Source organism: Thalia democratica, chromosome 4 (assembly GCF_965202585.1).
Source record: "Thalia democratica chromosome 4, ktThaDemo2.hap1.1, whole genome shotgun sequence".
NCBI classification, from domain to species: Eukaryota; Metazoa; Chordata; class Thaliacea; order Salpida; family Salpidae; genus Thalia; species Thalia democratica.
The window spans coordinates 77,470,946-77,491,111 of NC_139168.1; the positions used below are offsets into that span (position 1 = coordinate 77,470,946).

At 26.6% G+C, this 20,166-nt stretch overlaps 1 protein-coding gene across 1 annotated transcript in view; it reads left to right on the forward strand.

The window, feature by feature from the left end:
- The first annotated feature begins 5,823 nt into the window (after positions 1-5,823).
- LOC145833642 (kelch-like protein 26) overlaps positions 5,824-20,166 on the forward strand; it is a 35,346-nt gene continuing 21,003 nt past the window's right edge. Inside the window, exons 1-3 of the mRNA XM_082940788.1 lie at positions 5,824-6,073; positions 6,322-6,495; positions 12,307-12,563. Coding sequence (XP_082796914.1) covers positions 5,824-6,073; positions 6,322-6,495; positions 12,307-12,563 — 681 coding nt within the window. The remainder of the gene's footprint in view (positions 6,074-6,321; positions 6,496-12,306; positions 12,564-20,166) is intronic.

Consider the following 20,166-nt stretch of genomic DNA (forward strand, 5'->3'; position numbering starts at 1 on the left):
TAAACCTAGTATCACGATAAACATAATAATCTAAAAAACACACAAAACAATATTTTATATATTTGATAAAATAAACACATGTCTAATACAAAAATAATTGAAATCTTTTAAAGTCAAAGTAGATTTTTTGCAGAAATCGCATCATTTTCATTTTTATCGATAAACATCTTTAAGCTTTCTATTATATCATCGACTAAATTAATGACATTTGGGTCAATTAACCGAAGTTCATTGAGTGTGTCAAAGATATTTTTTGAAGTTTCATTTAACAAATTTAATTTTTTATCAATATCTTTTTTAATAACTTCTGACTTTTCTTGTTTAATGTTCTCACAAGCTAACGTATCATTCAACTTAATAAATAAAGACTCAAATTGCTCTGAAATTGTACATATACTAGCATAAAGGTTGCCGATCAAGTTAAAAGTTTCAAAATTCAAAGGAATTTCAAATTTTAGCTCCGAGTCGACCAGATCACTATCAATCAGCTCTAGCTTTGTTTGCACCCAAATGTCTTTTTCAATCATACACATCACTTTAATTAACTCATTGCTGCTAGACTTAATGTTCCGCAGCCTTTTGTCAACTGCATTAAACATATCTTTGAACGTTCTACCTGATTTGTTGCTGTTTTGTGTCTTTTTAAATAGATCATACTCTCTTTTTACTAGAGGTTTAAGAATTTTAATGGTGCTTAAAGATTCTGAACAAGTTCTTCTAACATCAATGTTTTTGCTGCTCGCATATTCAACGGGCTTACATTTATTCTTATCATCCTCACCTATATTTTCTGTCACTACTTTTACATTCTCAATCATAATTGAAACATCTGACTTTTCTATTGTGTTTGCTTCAGGCGTTGGCTTAATATCTGTCTCTACAAGTGACATATTTTCTTTGTGACTTTCGAGAACTTTTTCTTCAGTTTTACTTGCACATTTATGACTGGTTGAATGTTTGTTCACATCAATAGCCATTTCAGAAACTAACTCCAATGTATTACTTTTGTTTGTGTTTTCTTCAGGTGTTGAGATATTATCTATCTTTTTAGATGGCGTTGACTCATCATTTTTTTCAAAACGTGTTATTTCAGTCTTACTACCGCATTTATGGCTGGTTACAAGTTGTTTTCCACCACTAGACATATCAGGAACTAACTCCAAAATATCAGTTTTGTTGTCAAAGCTTACTTTTGCACCACCAAAGTTCTTGTCAAAAGTTTGTTTTGCTTTAACTTTTGTTGAAGCTATCTCGACAACTACTACCTCTAATTTGTCACTTTTACTATTGTTTGCTGCATTTTTAACAACCATTTTTGTTCGGAGATTCTTTTTGTTTATTAGTTTATTATTTGAAGGTTCTGAAACAAAAGGAGTAGTTCTTTTGTCATTTACACTGCTGAACGAACAATAAAGATTGGTTTTAGAAGTCTTTTTGCTTTCTACATCACAACTAACATTTTCTTTACAATCCAGATAACGTTGCTTGTATTTCTTTGTAGAGAAATAATGTGAAACACCAACTGCTACAGACAGGCCAGCAAAACCAAGAAACATTTTGCTCATACTAGAGTCAAATTTCAATGAAACTTTTATCATTTTTACAGATTCCTGGTTTAAAAAATACTTAAGATTATGTTCAAACTAACAGTCAAGATTTATATTATTATAAATAATATAACACAATTAAGCATTTTGATAGTACAAACCTTCTTTTTAAAATCTTAGCTTAAACTTAAAATACAATATAGCATAAAAACTATTTAAAAATGTTAGTAAATTTAAATTACTTTGAGAAGATTAATATTTCACATAACGGTAAATCAAAACACTATTACTCTTTAAAAGTATTGTATAAAAAACAAATTTTAAATCTAATCATTTCACATAGAAACGTTTTTATTTACTTGTTGTTTTTTGTTGAAATCAAAATCAAAACTAACAAAACTTTTTAGTTCAATACTTCAAAATTTTATAAAAATTTAAAAAGTAGTCTGTTTATAATGTACTAGTTGTAATTTTTTTAAACATTAACTAGTAAATTCAAGGCATAGTGTTGAAAATAACACAACATCAAAAAATCAGTAATCATAGAAAATATTTTGATATGATTACATATCACAACATTTATTTTAGTAAAACTTAAAAGTATCATATGAAGAAAACGAAAATAATAAGTTGTGCAAAAAAGCTAGATACAAAATTTTAATATGTTTAGCTCACCAATGCTTGATAAATATGTGCAATTACAAACTAAAAGTGTTAGTATAATATTTGTTTATGCAAACTGCTGTAATTAAATGTTAACAACATTATTTTTATAGTTTTCAAAATTAACACCAAACAGTAATAAAATTTTGAGCCAAGCATAAACTTTAAGCTTTAAATTTTCAATAATGGTATATTAAAAATTAAGCACTAGTGACTTAACCAATATTTTTTTAATATATTTTTAGTAAGATATTTTCTTTGTTAGCTCAAATTGATAATTAGTTACCAATAGAAAATTTTTACAACTTACAAAATCTGTTCTACATATACGTGTAGAAAAAGCTGTACACTGTTGATAAAAAACTTATTAGTTGTACTTATTAGATAATTAGTTGTGTACGGATCAAATAATTGATAATATAAAACAGATTAACAACAGAAGTATAATAAAGCTTTAAAAGTTTATTTTTGAAAAAATGTATGTTTACAAAAAATCATTTAGCAATTTTTTTTTTATTTGATTCTTCTCTAAACAACAAGTTAATTAATTGGTTTTATATATAAATACTTCATTAATTATATCTAATAACTTTAAAACTTGAAGATTACTTGATTATTGACTATTTTAGATTAAAGTTTTAAAGGATTGTCACTATTTCATTCTAATAATTTATAAAATTATTTGACTACAACTTAAATAAGTTGATATCTTGACGAAAATATATTTTGGTTTAACGAGCGTTAACTTAGCTCGATTAGCATTTTTTGATCTAACTGTTAGTTCGTTTTTTAGGGATTTAATGTTCAAATAATGATAACTTTTGATACCGTTTTCGTCCTTATTAGGACTCATCAGTCAGTAACAACCGAAACTTGTGGTCTGATGATCGAATTGGCGTGATCAAACCTTCCGTTAAACTTAAGCTTGTCTCACGGCAAACGTAAGTCCAAGCTTCTGCTCTATAGACGCCGATGTTTTTGTTGACCAAATTTATTTATAATTGAGTAGATCTTTTTACACATATACTTAATATGTAAACCAACTAAATCTATTTCTTTAACTATTAATTCATACTTTACATTAAACACCAATAAAAAGTTTTCGTTTCATTAAAAACTATTAATTTTTATACGAAAGCAAAAAGATGATTGGTTCAATTAATGTTTAATACGGAAACGGGTCACTTTTGCACGAGCGTCACTTTTGCACGAAGTCACTTTTGCACGAGGGGACACTTTTGCACGAGGGTCACTTTTGCACGAAGGGTCACTTTTGCACGAGGAACACTTTTGCACGGCGACTCTTGTCACTTTAGCACGAGGGGACACTTTTGTACGACGTCACTTTTGCACGCAGGGTCACTTTTGCACGAGGGGACACTTTTGCACGGCGACTCTTTTGCACGACTGTCACTTTTGCACGAGGGGATACTTTTGCACGGCGACACTTTTGCACGGAGGGTCACTTTTGCACGGCGACTCTTTTGCACGGAGGGTCACTTTTGCACGAGGTGACACTTTTGCACAGCGACATTTTTTTTTTAATTATTTTTTTTTCTTTTAAACTTAAATAATATTCGCTTTTAAACGCAAGTTGTTTTGAATAAATAAAATGTGGTAGTTTTTTAATGAAATATTAATTTAAAGTTTTTATTTGAATTTTTACGTAGAACAATGTAACAACGTACCACAATTCATTAATTTATATTTATTAGCTTAATTTAAATAAACTAGTTGAATACATATTTTTAATTTTGAATAAAAACAACTTTGAATACATTAAATCGAAATAATCTGAATTTTGTTACTTTTTAAACAGAAAAATAAACTTAATTTTGTAATGCTTTAAAACACGAATATTGTGTATTATTTTTATGATAACCTATAAATCTTATATCAAATTATGTTTTTATTTTGTTTTAATAAATAAACTATATGTGTTATTATATTTTTTCTTTATGTGTCTTCCAGTTTAAGTGGTCTAGGTTTTGATGCCTAGGTTTATCATATGAACGATAAACTTGTAAAATATATAAAAAGGCCTCGTTGTTGATTAATATATTAAAACTCAAAATAAACTAGAACAACTTACTTACACTTACACTTACATATTTTTTATCCTAGTTTCTAATTAAAATAATTTTATTGTCTCTGGTATGAATCTTTTATAAATAATTTTATGTTATCTTTTCGTTAGTTTGTTTCTAACATTAACATTTAATGTTTAAGGTTTTAGATCTTTCATTCTTTGCCTTTAATATAGGTGTATTATAAAATTTTAGTTTTCAGTTTCTTTTTATGTTACAAACTTGGTAATAGCTAAACAACTTTTAATCGGCCTGCATGCAAAATTGATTTTTCGTGCAAAAAATTCATCGTGCCAAAATGTCGCTGTGCAAAAATTTCATCGTAAAAATGTGACGTTTTGCAACAATGCTGGTGTAGAAAATTGTCATCGTAAAAAAAAATTTGCCGTGCAAAAGTGTCTCCTCGTGCAAAAGTGACCCTCCGTACAAAAGAGTCGCCGTGCAAAAGTGTCCTCTCGTGCAAAAGTGACCCTCCGTGCAAAAGTGACCCTGCGTGCAAAAATGTCCCCTCGTGCATAAGTGACAGTCGTGCAAAAGAGTCGCCGTGCAAAAGTGTCCCCTCGTGCAAAAGTGACCCTCGTGCAAAAGTGTCCCCTCGTGCAAAAGTGACGCTCGTGCAAAAGTGACGCTCGTGCAAAAGTGACACCCACCCGTTTAATACATATAGTTGTTATATTAGCACACAAACATCAGTCTATTGTAATTTATTAATAGAAACATGTAGAAAATACTCAGATGCTAATGTTAAACTTATTAATATATTTTCACTGCATATCTTCAAAAACGTTACTGCAGAAAGAATTAAAACATCAACTTAAAACACTTAAAACACTTAAAACCACAAAAAATATCTTTATGCTAATTTGTCATTAGAGAATTTAACAAAAGTTGAAAAACAATCATCGCAAAAACATTTTTAAACTAATTATAAAACATGCCATTATAAAAGTTAGTTAATTAAACAAATAAAAACACTTTCTACACAAAATCTTTTTGTCTACAATGTTTCGGTTTGTTTAAAAACATTATTAGCCTATAAATTCGCTAGGTCATATTAATCTATAACATAATATAGTAAAATTCTTTGTAAAATTGCTTAAAATAACAGACAAAGTAAAACTTGAAGCACTAATGATATGATTTAAAAATTTAACAATTAATTAAGTTTTATTTAATGATATATTTTAACTTTTATCCTGAGCTGAAAAAATAATTTGCAATCTTATTTGGATAGGCTAAATTGACTCAGTTAATAAACAACAAAATGATACAGATTTTTAATTATAAGTTTAATAAAGTATCTGCAACATAGTTGATATATTGAAATATCATTAAAAGCGTTTTGACAAGTTTGAATTTAGAAGATTCTTATCAAAAATATCAAATAATATTTATTAACAGTTAATTTCGACTTTTATTTTTCTACACGAATTGCGTTTTTAAATGATACATTGTATCGTTATGTTTTAAATGTGTCTAGTTTAATTTTAGTTTCTGTTTTTAGACAAAAAATTATTTCTGGCAAAATGTCTATGGTGTATGAAAACAGCAATTCAATTTCTTTTCAAGTACCAAATGTTTTGTACGAAAACAGATATTGCAACCAAGAAGGCTTCAGTATCATAGTTTGTGGAGGAAAAGACAGAAACAAAGATATGACAAACGAAGTTTTAGAGTTGGAGATACCTAGTTTTAAAGTGAATAAATTTCCCTCAATGGTTAAACCACATTTATTTTTCGGTTTATCTACTATCAAGTCTGATATATTTGCTATTGGTAATACTAAAAATTAAAAAAGTTTTTAGGTGAATCATATCTATTTATAGAAGTTTATTCTGGAAAAACTAAAACTAGGACTCATAAGTATGTCAAAAATGATAAAAGCTACATAGTATTAATTCATTTAGTTGTATAAGTTTATTTATGTGTAAGTTGTATTTAATTGGTGATTGGAACAGTAGTTTGTGCTACAGTTACGATATTAATAAAAATTAAATGGAACAAAATAACTAATTTAAATGCAGCAAGAAGTAGTGCTAGAAGTACAGTTTTTGAAGGTAAAATTGTTGTTACTGGAGGCTACTACTATCCACAAGGAGAATTGAAGTCAGTAGAAGCATATGATTATTATGAAAGCAAATGGACCTATTTACCTGATATGATTGAAAAGGGATGTAATCACGCTGCAGTTAGTATGGGTAATAAAATGTTTGTTATTGGTGGAGGATATACTACAAGTTGTGAAGTTTTTGATAGTTTTTCAAGAAACTTTACAAATATTTGTTCAGAAATTTTCCTGATGAAGAAAAATGTTGGTTTGATGCATTAAACATTGGGAACTATATACATAGTAGTGTTTCAAATTTTAGTAAACTATATAAGCGAAACAGTTGTTTACTTGTATGATGTTGATAAAGCAAAATGGTTAAATGTTCAGTGTGATTTATTTAAAAACAAATTTGACCCCAGATATGTTAAGTACTACACCTTACTTTAAGAAACTATATGAATGCGTGTTAAACAATAAAAATGAGAGTTGTTTAAAGTTAATTTTATTTTTATTGTTATTTTATTTTAAATTTTATCTTAAATCACTATGTTACTTTAATGTTCGTTGAAAAATTATTATTATTTATGACTTTGTTAGAAATTTTGTTACAATAAAGCATTTATAAAGGAAAAATTGGTATATGGAATTAACATTTTATTTTAGTGTTCAAAGAGTGAAATTTTATAGCTAACAATTTTGTAATATACTATATATTTATGTTAATCTTAAGTTATTTCTAACAAGTGTATTGTATAAATTATTGTATCATGTAAATTTGTAAATGTAAGTTTCTCATCATATTATTTTTTCATAATTTGCAATGTTTATTTTTTATTTGACAAGATTGTCTGCCAATACTTTATCTTTTTCACAAAAAACTCAATAACTAAATTAAAAATAGGCCAAAACTTGACAGTTTTCTTTTGATAACCATCCAACTTTTGAATGAATTATCAACTTATCAAAAACTTCATCATTGTAATTGCACAGCAGTTCAAACAGACGACTTTGTAAAGCATGACCCTTTCTTTGACAGCTTTGGACGAAGTTGTCAAACTTTATGCAACTAAGTGTTGGCGATGTATAACGCAATGAATAGTAGATATATCATGGTTTAACTCTACGTAATATATGATTAATCCACGATACTTTCTTATCATAGACGGAGAACCATCTGTTGCAACTCTTATAAGATGTTTTAAAAGTACTAAGTTTTAAAATGTATTAAAATGGCTTCAAGTCTAATTAGTTCCAATGTATTTGAACATTGTAGCATTACACTGAAATAAGATAATGCAAAATTTTTTCCACAACTTGGATTATTCACAAGGTGTTCTGCTATCGCAGATTTTTTTATTGCCTTTTTGACTAATTGATTAATTATTTTTAACATATTTATATTTATGTGTTTTAATTTTTTACAAAAACATTTTTGTTATAATCCATTTAATTTTTTGTTAATTTGATTTCTCAAATGTCGTTTAATCCTTAATTTTTCTTTGTTGGACAAATTTGACTCTTTGGAGGCTTAAATTAGTAAGAAGGCGAAAAAGTAAATGTGAAATCAGCTAGTCAAAAGGCGATATTTAATGAATCTAATGTCAAGAGACGATTTTTTTTAAACTCATTCCAAGAGGGCATTTGTAAAACTGAGTTCGGGATACCCTAACTGGGTCGAAAAGATATAAAAAAGTATAAGACTATGACTTAACAATTGTTTTCTTATAATAAAAGTCACTTCAAATTATTTGTTTTCAAATATTCGTTTAATCAGTCATTTCTCTTTCATGGGTAATTTTGGCTATTTGGAGACTTAAATAAGTCAAGATACACTTTTTTATACCAAGAGGCCATTTATGAAAATGAATTCGGGAAACCTTAGTTGAGTCAAAAAGATATAAAAAAAAGTATAAGACTATAACTTGACGATAGTATTTTATAAAGGCTCGATCACGCTTTGCTAGACTGTAATGTAAATTGGAAGGTAAAAATATTAAAATCATACAATTTGGTTTCTAGGCAATGTTTCTATGTGACGCCATTAAGATATTTACAACTTTATTATATTTTTAACAAAAAAAATATAAATTGATCTTTTTTTTTGCAAATTTTAAAACTTAAGGTATTAAAATCAATAAAGTGTAAGTATACTGTGTAGGTGTCAAAAATACTAGAAGGGACACTTTTGCGCGAAGACAATTTTCCACAAGTAAATGTTTATAATTCAAGTAGTTATTTTTTTCTTCTTTTATTATTTTCTTAACAAATCACTATTAGCCCTAAGCCATACCCTTGATCGGTATTTTTTTTTAATCACAGTTACCCTTAATTTACCCTTTGGTAGTTTTTTCATTTTTCTTGTTGTTATTTTTGTTTTTTTATATATTTGATTTTAATCTTTTTTATTGACACCCTTACCGTTAGTGACTTTTTGTTGTTAATTTTTATCTAATTTTAATACTATTTTTTTTTCTTATCACAAATACCCTAGTTCTTACCATAGGTTTATAATTTTTTATCTTAATTTTGTTTTTATTTTCGTTAATTCTTTAATTTTCGTGCAAAAAAGACCATTCATTCATAGTTGACCCCAGACATGTTAAAAAGCTCTGCTTTGTTTACTCAAGCGTGAAATTACTAACTTAAAACAAACCAAAAATAAAACACTTCATTGCTGAATTACCATAGTAACTTTTAGCATTTTAACATCTCTGGTTGACCCGTATCTAAGTATATTATCTGTGCTCATGAAAAATTATTTAAATATTTTCAGTTGGTTAGTATTTACAAATAACAGTCAGTGAAATGTTATTTATTTTTATACGTTAAAATAAACTAAAAACGTTTCATATACGTTCTACACTAGGGATCGAAAGGCAGCTGGTTTTAAACTTCTAGTTTTAAAATTTTCGCAGGCAGAAGTTTTAGTTTTAGTGATATTTAAATAAGCTATTGGTTTTAGTTTTAGTCACGCTAGATTTTATACTCATAAAAATTTTCAGTTGAAATGTTACTAGATGACATAAAATTTAAAAGTAAATACAAGACTTTTTATATATGAATTGAACATTACTATTAGACGAAATTAAAACTTTCAAACTAAATTATAAAAAGTAAAAACTTGATTAACCAACTGAAATTTTCAATAGATTTGACTTTAAAACAACGTTAAATATTCTATTGTCTAAATTTCCTAGTATTAACTAAAAAATATTCACACTATTTTATCCAAACAAAACAAGTTCATTCGAATCTAATGACAATAATTTGTAAAGTAATCAAAACATTGTAAACTGTCGTAATGTTTACACAATACATATTTTGTGTTCATGGAAATTTAGTGGGATGAAAATAGGAATAATAAAACAGTCTTATAATAGTCTACGAAAGCTAGACAATAAACGTGTTTTTTCCCTTATAAGGCAATCCTTAACCTTTAAAATAAAACCTTGTTTTGTAATTATAGAAGCTTTAAATAATTTTAAAATAGTCACTAATGTAGTTGTTTTTGTAATTGAGTAGCCGTAAATTGCTAGGTACAAATAAAATATAAAATTTTTATGTATAAAAAAAAGATTTACCTCTACTTTATCCACTTGGTAAAAATTACCAGAACCACGTATCATAAAAAAAACATTTAAGTGTAGCAATTATCTTTTAGAATTACAAGAATCTACCAAACCAAGGGTTTTTATTTTACGTCTTTGTATTTTTAGTTAATTTTCTGATAGTTTACTAAGTTATGAACCTACGTAAGTGCAAGAATAAATAACTTCGAATCAAAAAACTAATAAATTTATATTCAAAACAACGCAAAAAAAAGCTTTCAAGTTACCTTTATTGTTAAACTTATTTTTTTTTGCTTACGTTTTTTGTCTAAGCTCACCAAAATATTTGCAAAATTAAAAAATTGAAAAATATATTTTGATATTTTTTTTTCAATTTTAGATGTAAGTCAACTATTTACTAAACGACCAAAAACAGCTCAAACAGTTTCAATGTGGTGTACCAAAAAACCTTTAAGCTAACCATTGATAACTTGTAAAAATATGGCCTTTCCCTGTTTTAAAAAGATTCTTACAAAGCTTCTGCTTCCCTTGCAGTACATTGGTACAGTTTAGCTCTAATCATGAGAGTAGCTGTGACTATTAAATTGTCTGTAATTTAATCTTTAAAGCTGTACTGCTCAAAGGTACTGTTTTTTTTTTTAAAGCGCGGAACTTTTATATTTCAGTGTAAATCTGTGTATTTCTAATATAATTATCAAGTAAGCTTTAAAACATCAAAGTTTCTAATTGAAAAAAAAATGTATACATATTTAAACTTGAAAATACAATAATTCAAATTGAAAACTTTATAAGCAGAAAACATTAATTTTTAGTATTGTATATTTTTAGATTGTACATATTAAGTTTATATTTCGTATTAGAAAAAATATCTAAACAAAATTTTTAGCGACATACAATGATTTTTTGGCAACGGGTCAAAATTACAGAGATGGTCAATTTCGCACGACCCAAAAGGGTCATTTTTGCAAGAGAGTAATAACACATATTAAAAAAAATTTATTAAAAAAATGCTGTCAGTATTTGATTAAATCATATAACATTATAACAAATTGCTAACTAAAATAATAAAAGTTTCATCGAAATATTATGTTTGTATGGGCAAAATACTTTTTGGTTTTGCTTGTCTGTCTGTTGCAGCCATTGCTTTATTTTCTTAAAATAAAAATAAATCACCAAGAAAAAGGTAAGTCAAGAAAAATGGGATTAGAAATATTTTGTCAGAAGTAAAAAATTTGTAGAAAATGCTAAGGTCTTACTTACTTACAATTAAAGTTAGTACTTACAATTAAAGTTAGACATTACTTCAACTAGGTTAATAAGTTAAATTTGTATAGAAAAAAACTAATTAAAAGTGAAAACGACTTGAATAAAAGTTTAGAATGGTTAAAAACTGTTTTTTATTGAATTGTCTTGAACTTTCAGATTTTTTTTTATTATGTTAATATAGTGCAGAAATAGAGCAAATGTTAATATTAAGTAAAACTTAAGTTAATTGTATAAAAGTTTTCGGTATTAAATTGTATCATAAACTATAAATCATTTTTGTATTACTATAAATATCTTAATGACGTCACCGAAAAACACTAGGTTTTCAAATTATATTTTTTTATAAAAAATTATCACATGTCTTTATGTTAGTTTTATCTGCATTTTGTAATCAATAATTTATTTAAGGTTAAAATATGTTATTTGAAGTATAAGTTTTTTGTGTAAACTAAATTATAAAATATTTAAAATTATACTTGTTTATGTTAAATACAACATCTGGTTACCAAATTTGAGTCAAATGTTTAAAAAAAAATTATAGTTATAAACTGTAAAAAATTTTCACTTATTAATATGTTATGTTAAAATTGCATATCTTGATAATAATTGCTTTTTTAAAAGCTTTAACTTTTTACTGAAACATTTTATGATTTTGTTTTTATTCTTATAATTTGCATTATTTTTTCTGTGTTTAGACTAAAATTTTGTTTCTAGCAAAATGCGTCAGATGCATGAAAAAAACAAGTCAATTCCTTTTCATGTGCCAAAATATTTGTATGAAAACAGATATTGTAACCAAGAAGGCTTCAGTATTTTGATTTGTGGAGGAAAAGAAAAAAATAGAAAAATTACAAACGAAGCTATAGAGTTCGATATACCTAGAATGAATGTTAATGAATTCCCTTCAATGGTAGAACCGCATTATTATTTTTACTTAGCTACTATTAAATCTGATATTATAGCTTTTGGTAATTGTCCAGAACTAAATTGCTTTTTCAATATGTGCCATTTATTTCTTAAAATTTATTCTGGAAAAAATAAAACTTGGACTGATCATATTGTTAGAAAGAAAAAACAGCATTGTTATTGTTTTAGTTCATTCATGAGTGAATTTTATTTAATAGGATGGTGGGTTGGAAACAGTGGGCAAAGTGTTACTTGGTCTCACAGATACGACATCAGAAGAAGAATATGGAATGAAATAGCAGATTTAAATGTAGTAAGAGAATCTGCTAAATGTACAGTTTTTGAAGGTAAAATTATTGTTACTGGAGGTCAAAATAGTTGGTCTACATTAAAATCAGTAGAGGCATATGACTATCTTGAAAACAAATGGACATTTGTATCTGATATGATCGAAAAAAGATGCAATCATGCTGCAGTTAGTATGGGTAACAAAATGTTTGTTATTGGTGTATACTATAATAAAATCTGTGAATTATTTGATAGTTTTTCAAGAAAGTTCACAAAAGTTAAATAAGAAATTAAAGTTCGCAATCTAGAAGAGCAGTACTTTAATGCTTTCAGCATTGGCAATAATATTGTGATTTTTCAAGGTTTCAGAAGACCTAACACTGAAACAGTTATTTACTTTTACGATGAAGAAAAGGGAAAATGGCTGAACAAACAATATGGTTTAACTAAAAGCTTGTTTGATTTGAGTTATGTGAAGTACTTTACCTAATTTCAAAAAACTATAGGAATTGGGTGTAGCAATATTGTTAAAAGTTTATTTAATTTTAGTTATTCTTTGAAACTGCAACTTATTTTCATGATCGACTCAAGCCTTTGTTGTAGAACACTTTGTTTTTTTGAACACAATTTTCTTATTTAAGTTTTCATTATACAAAACTAATGAAATGTGATTTTTAATTTTTTGAATTTAATAAACCCAAATAAGAATAGTTTTTTTTTCTTGAATTCTTTTAACTTTTCTTTAAGTTTTTAAAACTTTTTCACGTTGTATATGCATAATGACTAGTTTTAAAAACTAGAGTTTTATAACTAAATTTAAATACGACATAGTCAAGATTATTGGTGGATCAAAGTGTTAAATTGGTCAAAAATCAGACTTCCCGTTCTCTACTTTTCTAACATAAATGAAAAATGTACTAGAGATAATTAATTTAAACCAGAGTCTATTTCCGATAAAATGTTGCTCGAAGGGTCGCATAATGCTGAAAAAGTGTATTTTACGAACCAGGATTCAAAATTACAGTTGTTATCTTAATTAATAACCAGTATAAGAAAAAAATAAAGCACTAAAGCAATTTAAACTTCTAATTATCAAGGTAGAACTCTACTTGTTAGTTTTTACAACAAAAAAAATTATTTATTGTTTGTTTAAATTTTTATTTATCTAGCTGAAAACTACCTCGCAAGTTGATGAATATTTTAAGTGCCACATTTAGCCCGTGGATCGAATCTTACCAAATCTTTGATTTATTAACACTAAACACAGAGCATTTAAGCAAGCCTGGTACTTTATTTATAAAACAAACTACATTTTTATATTTAAACAAATATAAAATCTGGGTATATAAATGCTTTTAAGTTTTTAATTTGCAGGTGAGATTTATTTTATTTCTTATAGTTAACTACATCTCATAGTTGTGAACATATAACATTTATTCTATTTATCTTTTTTAATCGTAAAGTGGAGTTTTGCAAATCAATCTTAGTCTTGTTTTACGATTATAGTCCACTAATTCTAGAATTTGAAGCAATTTTGAAACTATGAGTGAGTGTAATTAGTAAAAGTAAAGTTATTGGGTAACTGACTAGTTAACGAGCGAGTATTTTTAAACTTGTGTGTTTATGGAAACGCATATAGAATGATATTACGAAGTTATAGTTATTGATTGTATTTAGCTAATTTTTAAAGTTTACAAAAACAAACAGAAAAGACTGGTTGATAAACATATACAATTTTCAGTATTATAATGACGTCACTTACTAATGTTAGCTTACAATTGGTTTTATATGAATTAGTATGATTATAAGTAAGTGCTATGGAAACCCAGGATATAGTTTGTAAGGCTTGTTTAAGCCTTTATAAAGATGTTTATTGCGTAATTAAAGCTACAAACTGTGTTTTGTTTTATATTCTCAAGTTAAATTACATATTTCTATTTTGTTGATTGTTTATTGTTATTAAGAGCAAAAAACGAGCTCAACTGTTTTAGTCCAATAATTTAGTATATGAAAAATTAAAATATTAGTTGTCGACAATTAAAGTTGAAAGAATTGTCCAGGACATTCATCAAAAATTAAACTGTTAGCACTGAGTTAAAATAACATTATTTTTAATTAACTTTATTAATACAAAAGTATATGTGAATAAAGTATTCTTAAAATTATATTATTTTTTGAAAAACTCATGCCTAAAGTTCAGTTATATTATAGTAACAAATTTAAAAAGTACTCTTTTATTATTTTATAACATTAACACATGTTTCTGATTTGAATGAAGCTCTGTAATAAAAACACTTAGGAAAGACTAGATATGTGTTTAATAAGAATAAGATTAAATACAATATTTAATTTTTAAATTTTAGATAGAATACATAATGATAAATCCGATTTTTATAGAACTATACAATATTTGTAATTATTAAGTCTAAACTATATAAAGTAGAGTTAAAAACAAAGTAGAATACCAAGTTTATTATATTTCATAAACATAGTGCTATTATAAAATTATATATTAGTCATTCGAGTTAAATTCATCACTAAATAATTTCTCTGGAAGCTTTTAAATTTCTGCAAACGTCTGTTTTTCGAAATTAGGTATCAATTTTTGTTAATATCATTTAATGTAACTGACCATTTTGAATGCATCATTATGCCTTTAAATATTTATATTAAAAACGTTCTAAACACTACTTTTTTTGAGTAAGTCACAAACTGCAATTTTCAAATGTTTTTGAATTTAATATACATAAAATTTCAAATAAAGTTTATATAGTGAAAATGTAACCAACGTAAAAGTAATAATAGAAAAGCTCTACCATCGAGCACAACAATTAAGAACTGCCATCGAGCACATAAAATCTGTTCAAGAAAATAATTAGTTGATGAAATAAAACAGATAAAATTGATACTAAATAAAAATGGCTATCCACAAGAACTTGTTAATAAAATTATTAACTTACATCTTAAAAGCTTAAACAACGTAAAGCCAACAAGCCGGAGAAATGCTTGATTCTTTTAGTACTTACTGCCTTATAACAATAAGAACAGAAGAATTTTAGAAAGAAATATTTGTCAATTGGTAAGTGGGACTTACCTTTCGGTAAAGCCGATCGTTGTATTCGTATCAAAACCAATGATTATACCAGGGGGCAAAGATCCGATAGCAGATATGAAAAAGGGTATGCCAGTTTACCAGTTTAACTGCTTCTGTAAAGCTAGTTATTTAAGAATGACCTCGAGACGATTTGGAAAAGGATAAAGGAGCATATTCCAAAAAGTATTCATGAATTTTGTACGAGTAATAAAAAAAGTAAACTTATTAGAGTAGTAAATGCTACAAAAAGATCTACGATTGCAGAACAACACCTAGTAAATAACCTTAATTGTGCAAGTAATTATAAATTGAAAAAAATTAAAATTTAAAAAAAATTTTTTCAAGTTTCTTATTTACTTGAAATTGAGGCTATTTGTATTTTGTTAAGAAAACCTAAACTGTGTAAACATATGGATTTTGATTATATTGTTTCTTTGTTTTCTTAAATTGTTTTATAAGTTGTTACTATGTTTATATATCTTAGAATAGCTAAACAAGTACCAAGAACACTTGATAATTTTTTAAGCCTGAAACAGAGACATAGATGTGAATAAAGAATTCTTAACGTTTTTACTTTCTTACATCCTAAATAGCTATTTTACTAAAAATCAAATGTTTTTGGTTTTATTTTAAAATTATTTTGAATTTATTTATACGTATCTAGCTTAACAAATAAAATAACTAATAAATTACAACTTAATTTTTACTAACTAAATTTCTTAATGACGTCAGCAGCATATAGCAGCTTTGAAAATTTGATATTCATTTTTTGATATTTCTAATATGTAAGTTTGTTTACAATGAAAACTTATGATCAAGCATGTAAAAGTTTTTTGTTACATATAACTATTTCCAACTACAAGATTGATGTTAAAAGTTATAAATTAACATAGTTTAAAACACAAAAAAAACTTACGAATAAACAAAGCTTCTAAAAAACTTAGGTTTGTAAACTTAAGAAAAGTTTAATTAATTTTAAATTGATGTAGAGGTATTTAATACTATAATCTGTTTCTAGAAATGAAACTAATGACAAAAAGTTATGAGCAAGCACTTACGAAAAAGGGATTACAGTATAAAGAAAGTAAAAGTTATACTAAAATTGAGGAGTAGTAGGGGCCTGCTTAAAGCGTACCACTTTTTTTCGGATTGGCTAAGTTTTCTTAGGTTGTCATGATGTTAACTTAGTAACTGTTAAATATGTAATAAAGTTTATATATAAACTATTTTTAATATAATTATTATAATAGAAAGTGACAAAGCAGACAATCGTTTAGTAAAATAAAGTACTGAAAAAAAAACACAAAAAAAAACACAAAAATGTTCTACAAGTTTTAAATTTCTTTTTAAATGGCCTTATAAATGGCAGAATCTTAAATAAATTGTGTTCTATGCACAAGCTTGTAGTTAAGTCAGCGCCAAAACATACATTATCAAGATTTTAAAAGTAAATTTATAAACAATCGTCTAGCGCCACTGGCAGTCATTTCAAAAAGCTTAGGTTTTTAATTTAATAAACAAACTAAAAGTGTTGTGAAATTATAACGTTATACTGAACCATTTTTACTTAACAACTATGGTTTCCCAAATTCAAAAAGGCCCTTTCGGCACAAGTTTAGAAAATAATCGCCCCTTGCATAATTTAATTAACCCATTTAGTTCTTCTCCGACTTACTAATCACACTCCCTGATAGCCAAAATCGCCACTGAAGTAGCGGTAATGTCTACTTCAGAAATACTGGATTAATCTACAGTCGTAAAACCAGACTAATATTTTTTTTCAAATCTCAACTTTACGATTGAAATTATTAAATATTAAAATATTATATGTATAAAGTTAATAACAATCACAAAACTAGATTTTTAAAAACTACACTTGACGATTAAAATGATTAAGCATAGAAATATTATAGATTTACAGTTATTATAATTTAAAAAGATAATCTATTAAACTATTAATTCTATAAAACTGACTCTGTAAAATCAATTTTATACTGTTTCAATAATTCATGTACACGGTTACGATTAAATAAAATAATAATAATCGTACATGATTAAAAACAAAAAAATACATTTAAATTTTGTTTAATTCATGCACCAAAGTAACATATTTGTACAAGTGTAAATATTAAGTTTGTTTATTTTCATAAAGTAAGTATCAAGCTTGGTTAAAACCACTGTGATTAAAGCTGAAAAATCCAAGGTTTGGTAAGCTTCGGACCACGGGTTAAATAAGGCCCTCAAAATAATAACAACTCACGAGATAGTTTAAAGCTATAATATTTTTATAAACAATATGTTTAAGTTTTGTGATAATACCTAACATGTAGGGTTCTATACTTATGATTAGTAGTTAAAATTGCTTTTTTGCTTATTTTTTAATTGTTTCTTAAAACTGGTATGTAAAATTGGTCACAATTGTTATTTTGTATACTTGTCCTCAGAAAAAAAAAACTTTTTCAGTATACGGCCCTTTAATTTTACTCAGAAAGCTGATAATACCTGGTTTAAGTTAATGACCTTTAGTTTATACGTTCTATTTATATAAGAAGAGTAAATAAAATTTTAGCATAACTCTGAACAATAGAATGAACATGATTTTCTATTTTATGTGTTTGCTTATAAGAAAAGTGCTTAAAAAGATGTAATTTATAAGTTGTAAACTTTTATTGAACTTACTCTAAACACTACAATTGATATTATTTTTAATTGCAATTCAAGTCTTTTATGTATCTAATTAACTACCTTGTATTTTTTATACTTATTTAGTAAAAGCATGTATAATAAAAAGTATTTTGTTTAATATATGAGCTAAACTTAACAAAATGTTTAATCATACCAATCACACCATAAGCCTTTGATAGACTGTGACGCTTATAGGACTCAACAGTCAGTCACAATAGAAAAACTTACTGTCGTCTACAAAATTTTGTTTTACAATCAAATTACCGTTTGCTAACATGGTCAGTGACGTCAGCATTGAATAGTTGCAGTACAGTGTTTAATGTATTGTCAAATTAAGCTAAACAACTGGTATGTTCGTTTTTTATGCGATCGAATAAAACGTCATAGTAAATTAATCAGGACTCAGCTTGTACTTACGTGTGCTGTTAGACAAATTAAAGTTAACATAATGTTTGATCATTTCAATAATCGGACCACAAGCCTTCGGTAGACTGATACCCAGGTTTTGTTCTTATTAACACTAGTCAGTCGGTCGCAACCGAAAAGGTTGCAGTCTACCGAAGACTTATTGTCTGATTATCGAAATAGTATGATTAAACCTATAATGTGACCTATAATTAATAATATAAACCTATGATTAAATCTTTATTTTAGCTTGAGCTTACGGCTTTATAAAGTCCAGGCTTAGGCCTGATAGATAGATGCCGTTGATATCTTCGATTTTTGAGTAATAATTTTACATTTATTAATTCTAAAATATAAATAATTTAACATTTTAACTATAACAAAGAACTTTAGTAACACTAAAATATTCTTTACATTTATTTGTGTCTGACATTATTTTTTATTTTAAAGCTATGTTAAACAACCATAAAAATAAAGATCTTTATCCAAAAGTCAAAAATGGAGAGCCTATTAAATAAAAAACTTTTCAAAATTATTATCATAACTTACTTAAGAATACTCAAAATCACTGGTTTAAAAAATGCCATAACTGCTAAGTTGTTTGGTTCGTTACGGTTTATTATAACGAAAACTAAAACTTAAATTTAAAAAAGAAAACATTGTTAATATACGAAAAAAAGTATTCTAAAACAAAACTTTAAAACCTGTCATGTAAATAAGTTGCACTTTAAAAAGATAAATCAAAAAATAAAGAAATGTGCTTTACTAATTTTTACTGTTGATTAATTACTTTTTTTCTTTTAACTGCTAATCATTAGATGTATTACTTCACATAATTTGATACAAACATGTTTTTGTTAAAACCACACTGATTTTTTACCCATTTTTCTTTATCAACATCATACAAGTAAACAATTGTTTCCGTAAGAGCTTCTTGAGTATCCAGAAATACCACAATATTGTTGCCAATGTTGAATGCATCAAAGTACCATCTTTCTAAATTAGATACTTTAATTTCTGAATCTATTTTTATGAATTTTCTCGAACAACAGTCAAATACTTCACAATTTATATTTTGCTCTCCACCAATAACAAACATTTTATTACCCATACTAACTGCAACATGAGAACGTCTCTTTTCAATCATATCAGATAAATAAGTCCATTTGTTTTCATGATAATCATACGCTTCTGCTGATTTCAACGGAGACAAATTATTTTCACCTCCAGTGACAACAATTTTACCTTCAAAAACTGTACAAGCAGCACAATCTCTTGCCATATTTAAATTCGCTATTTTATTCCATGTATCACTATTGATGTTGTAAGTGTAACACGAATTAACACTTTTGTAACTATTTCTAACCCACCCTCCAATTATGTACATTTCATTCATGAATAAACTAACACAAAAACAAGTCGGTTTTTTCAATTTCAAATTTTGTAGATTCCAAGCTTTAGTTTTTTCAGAATAAATTTCAACAGGTACAGCTGACAAACCAAAGTTTTTATTCTGATCTTCACAATAGCAAATAGCAAGTATATCAGATTTGATACTAACTAGGTCTAAGTAGCAATGTGGTTTTACCATTGAAGGAAATTTATT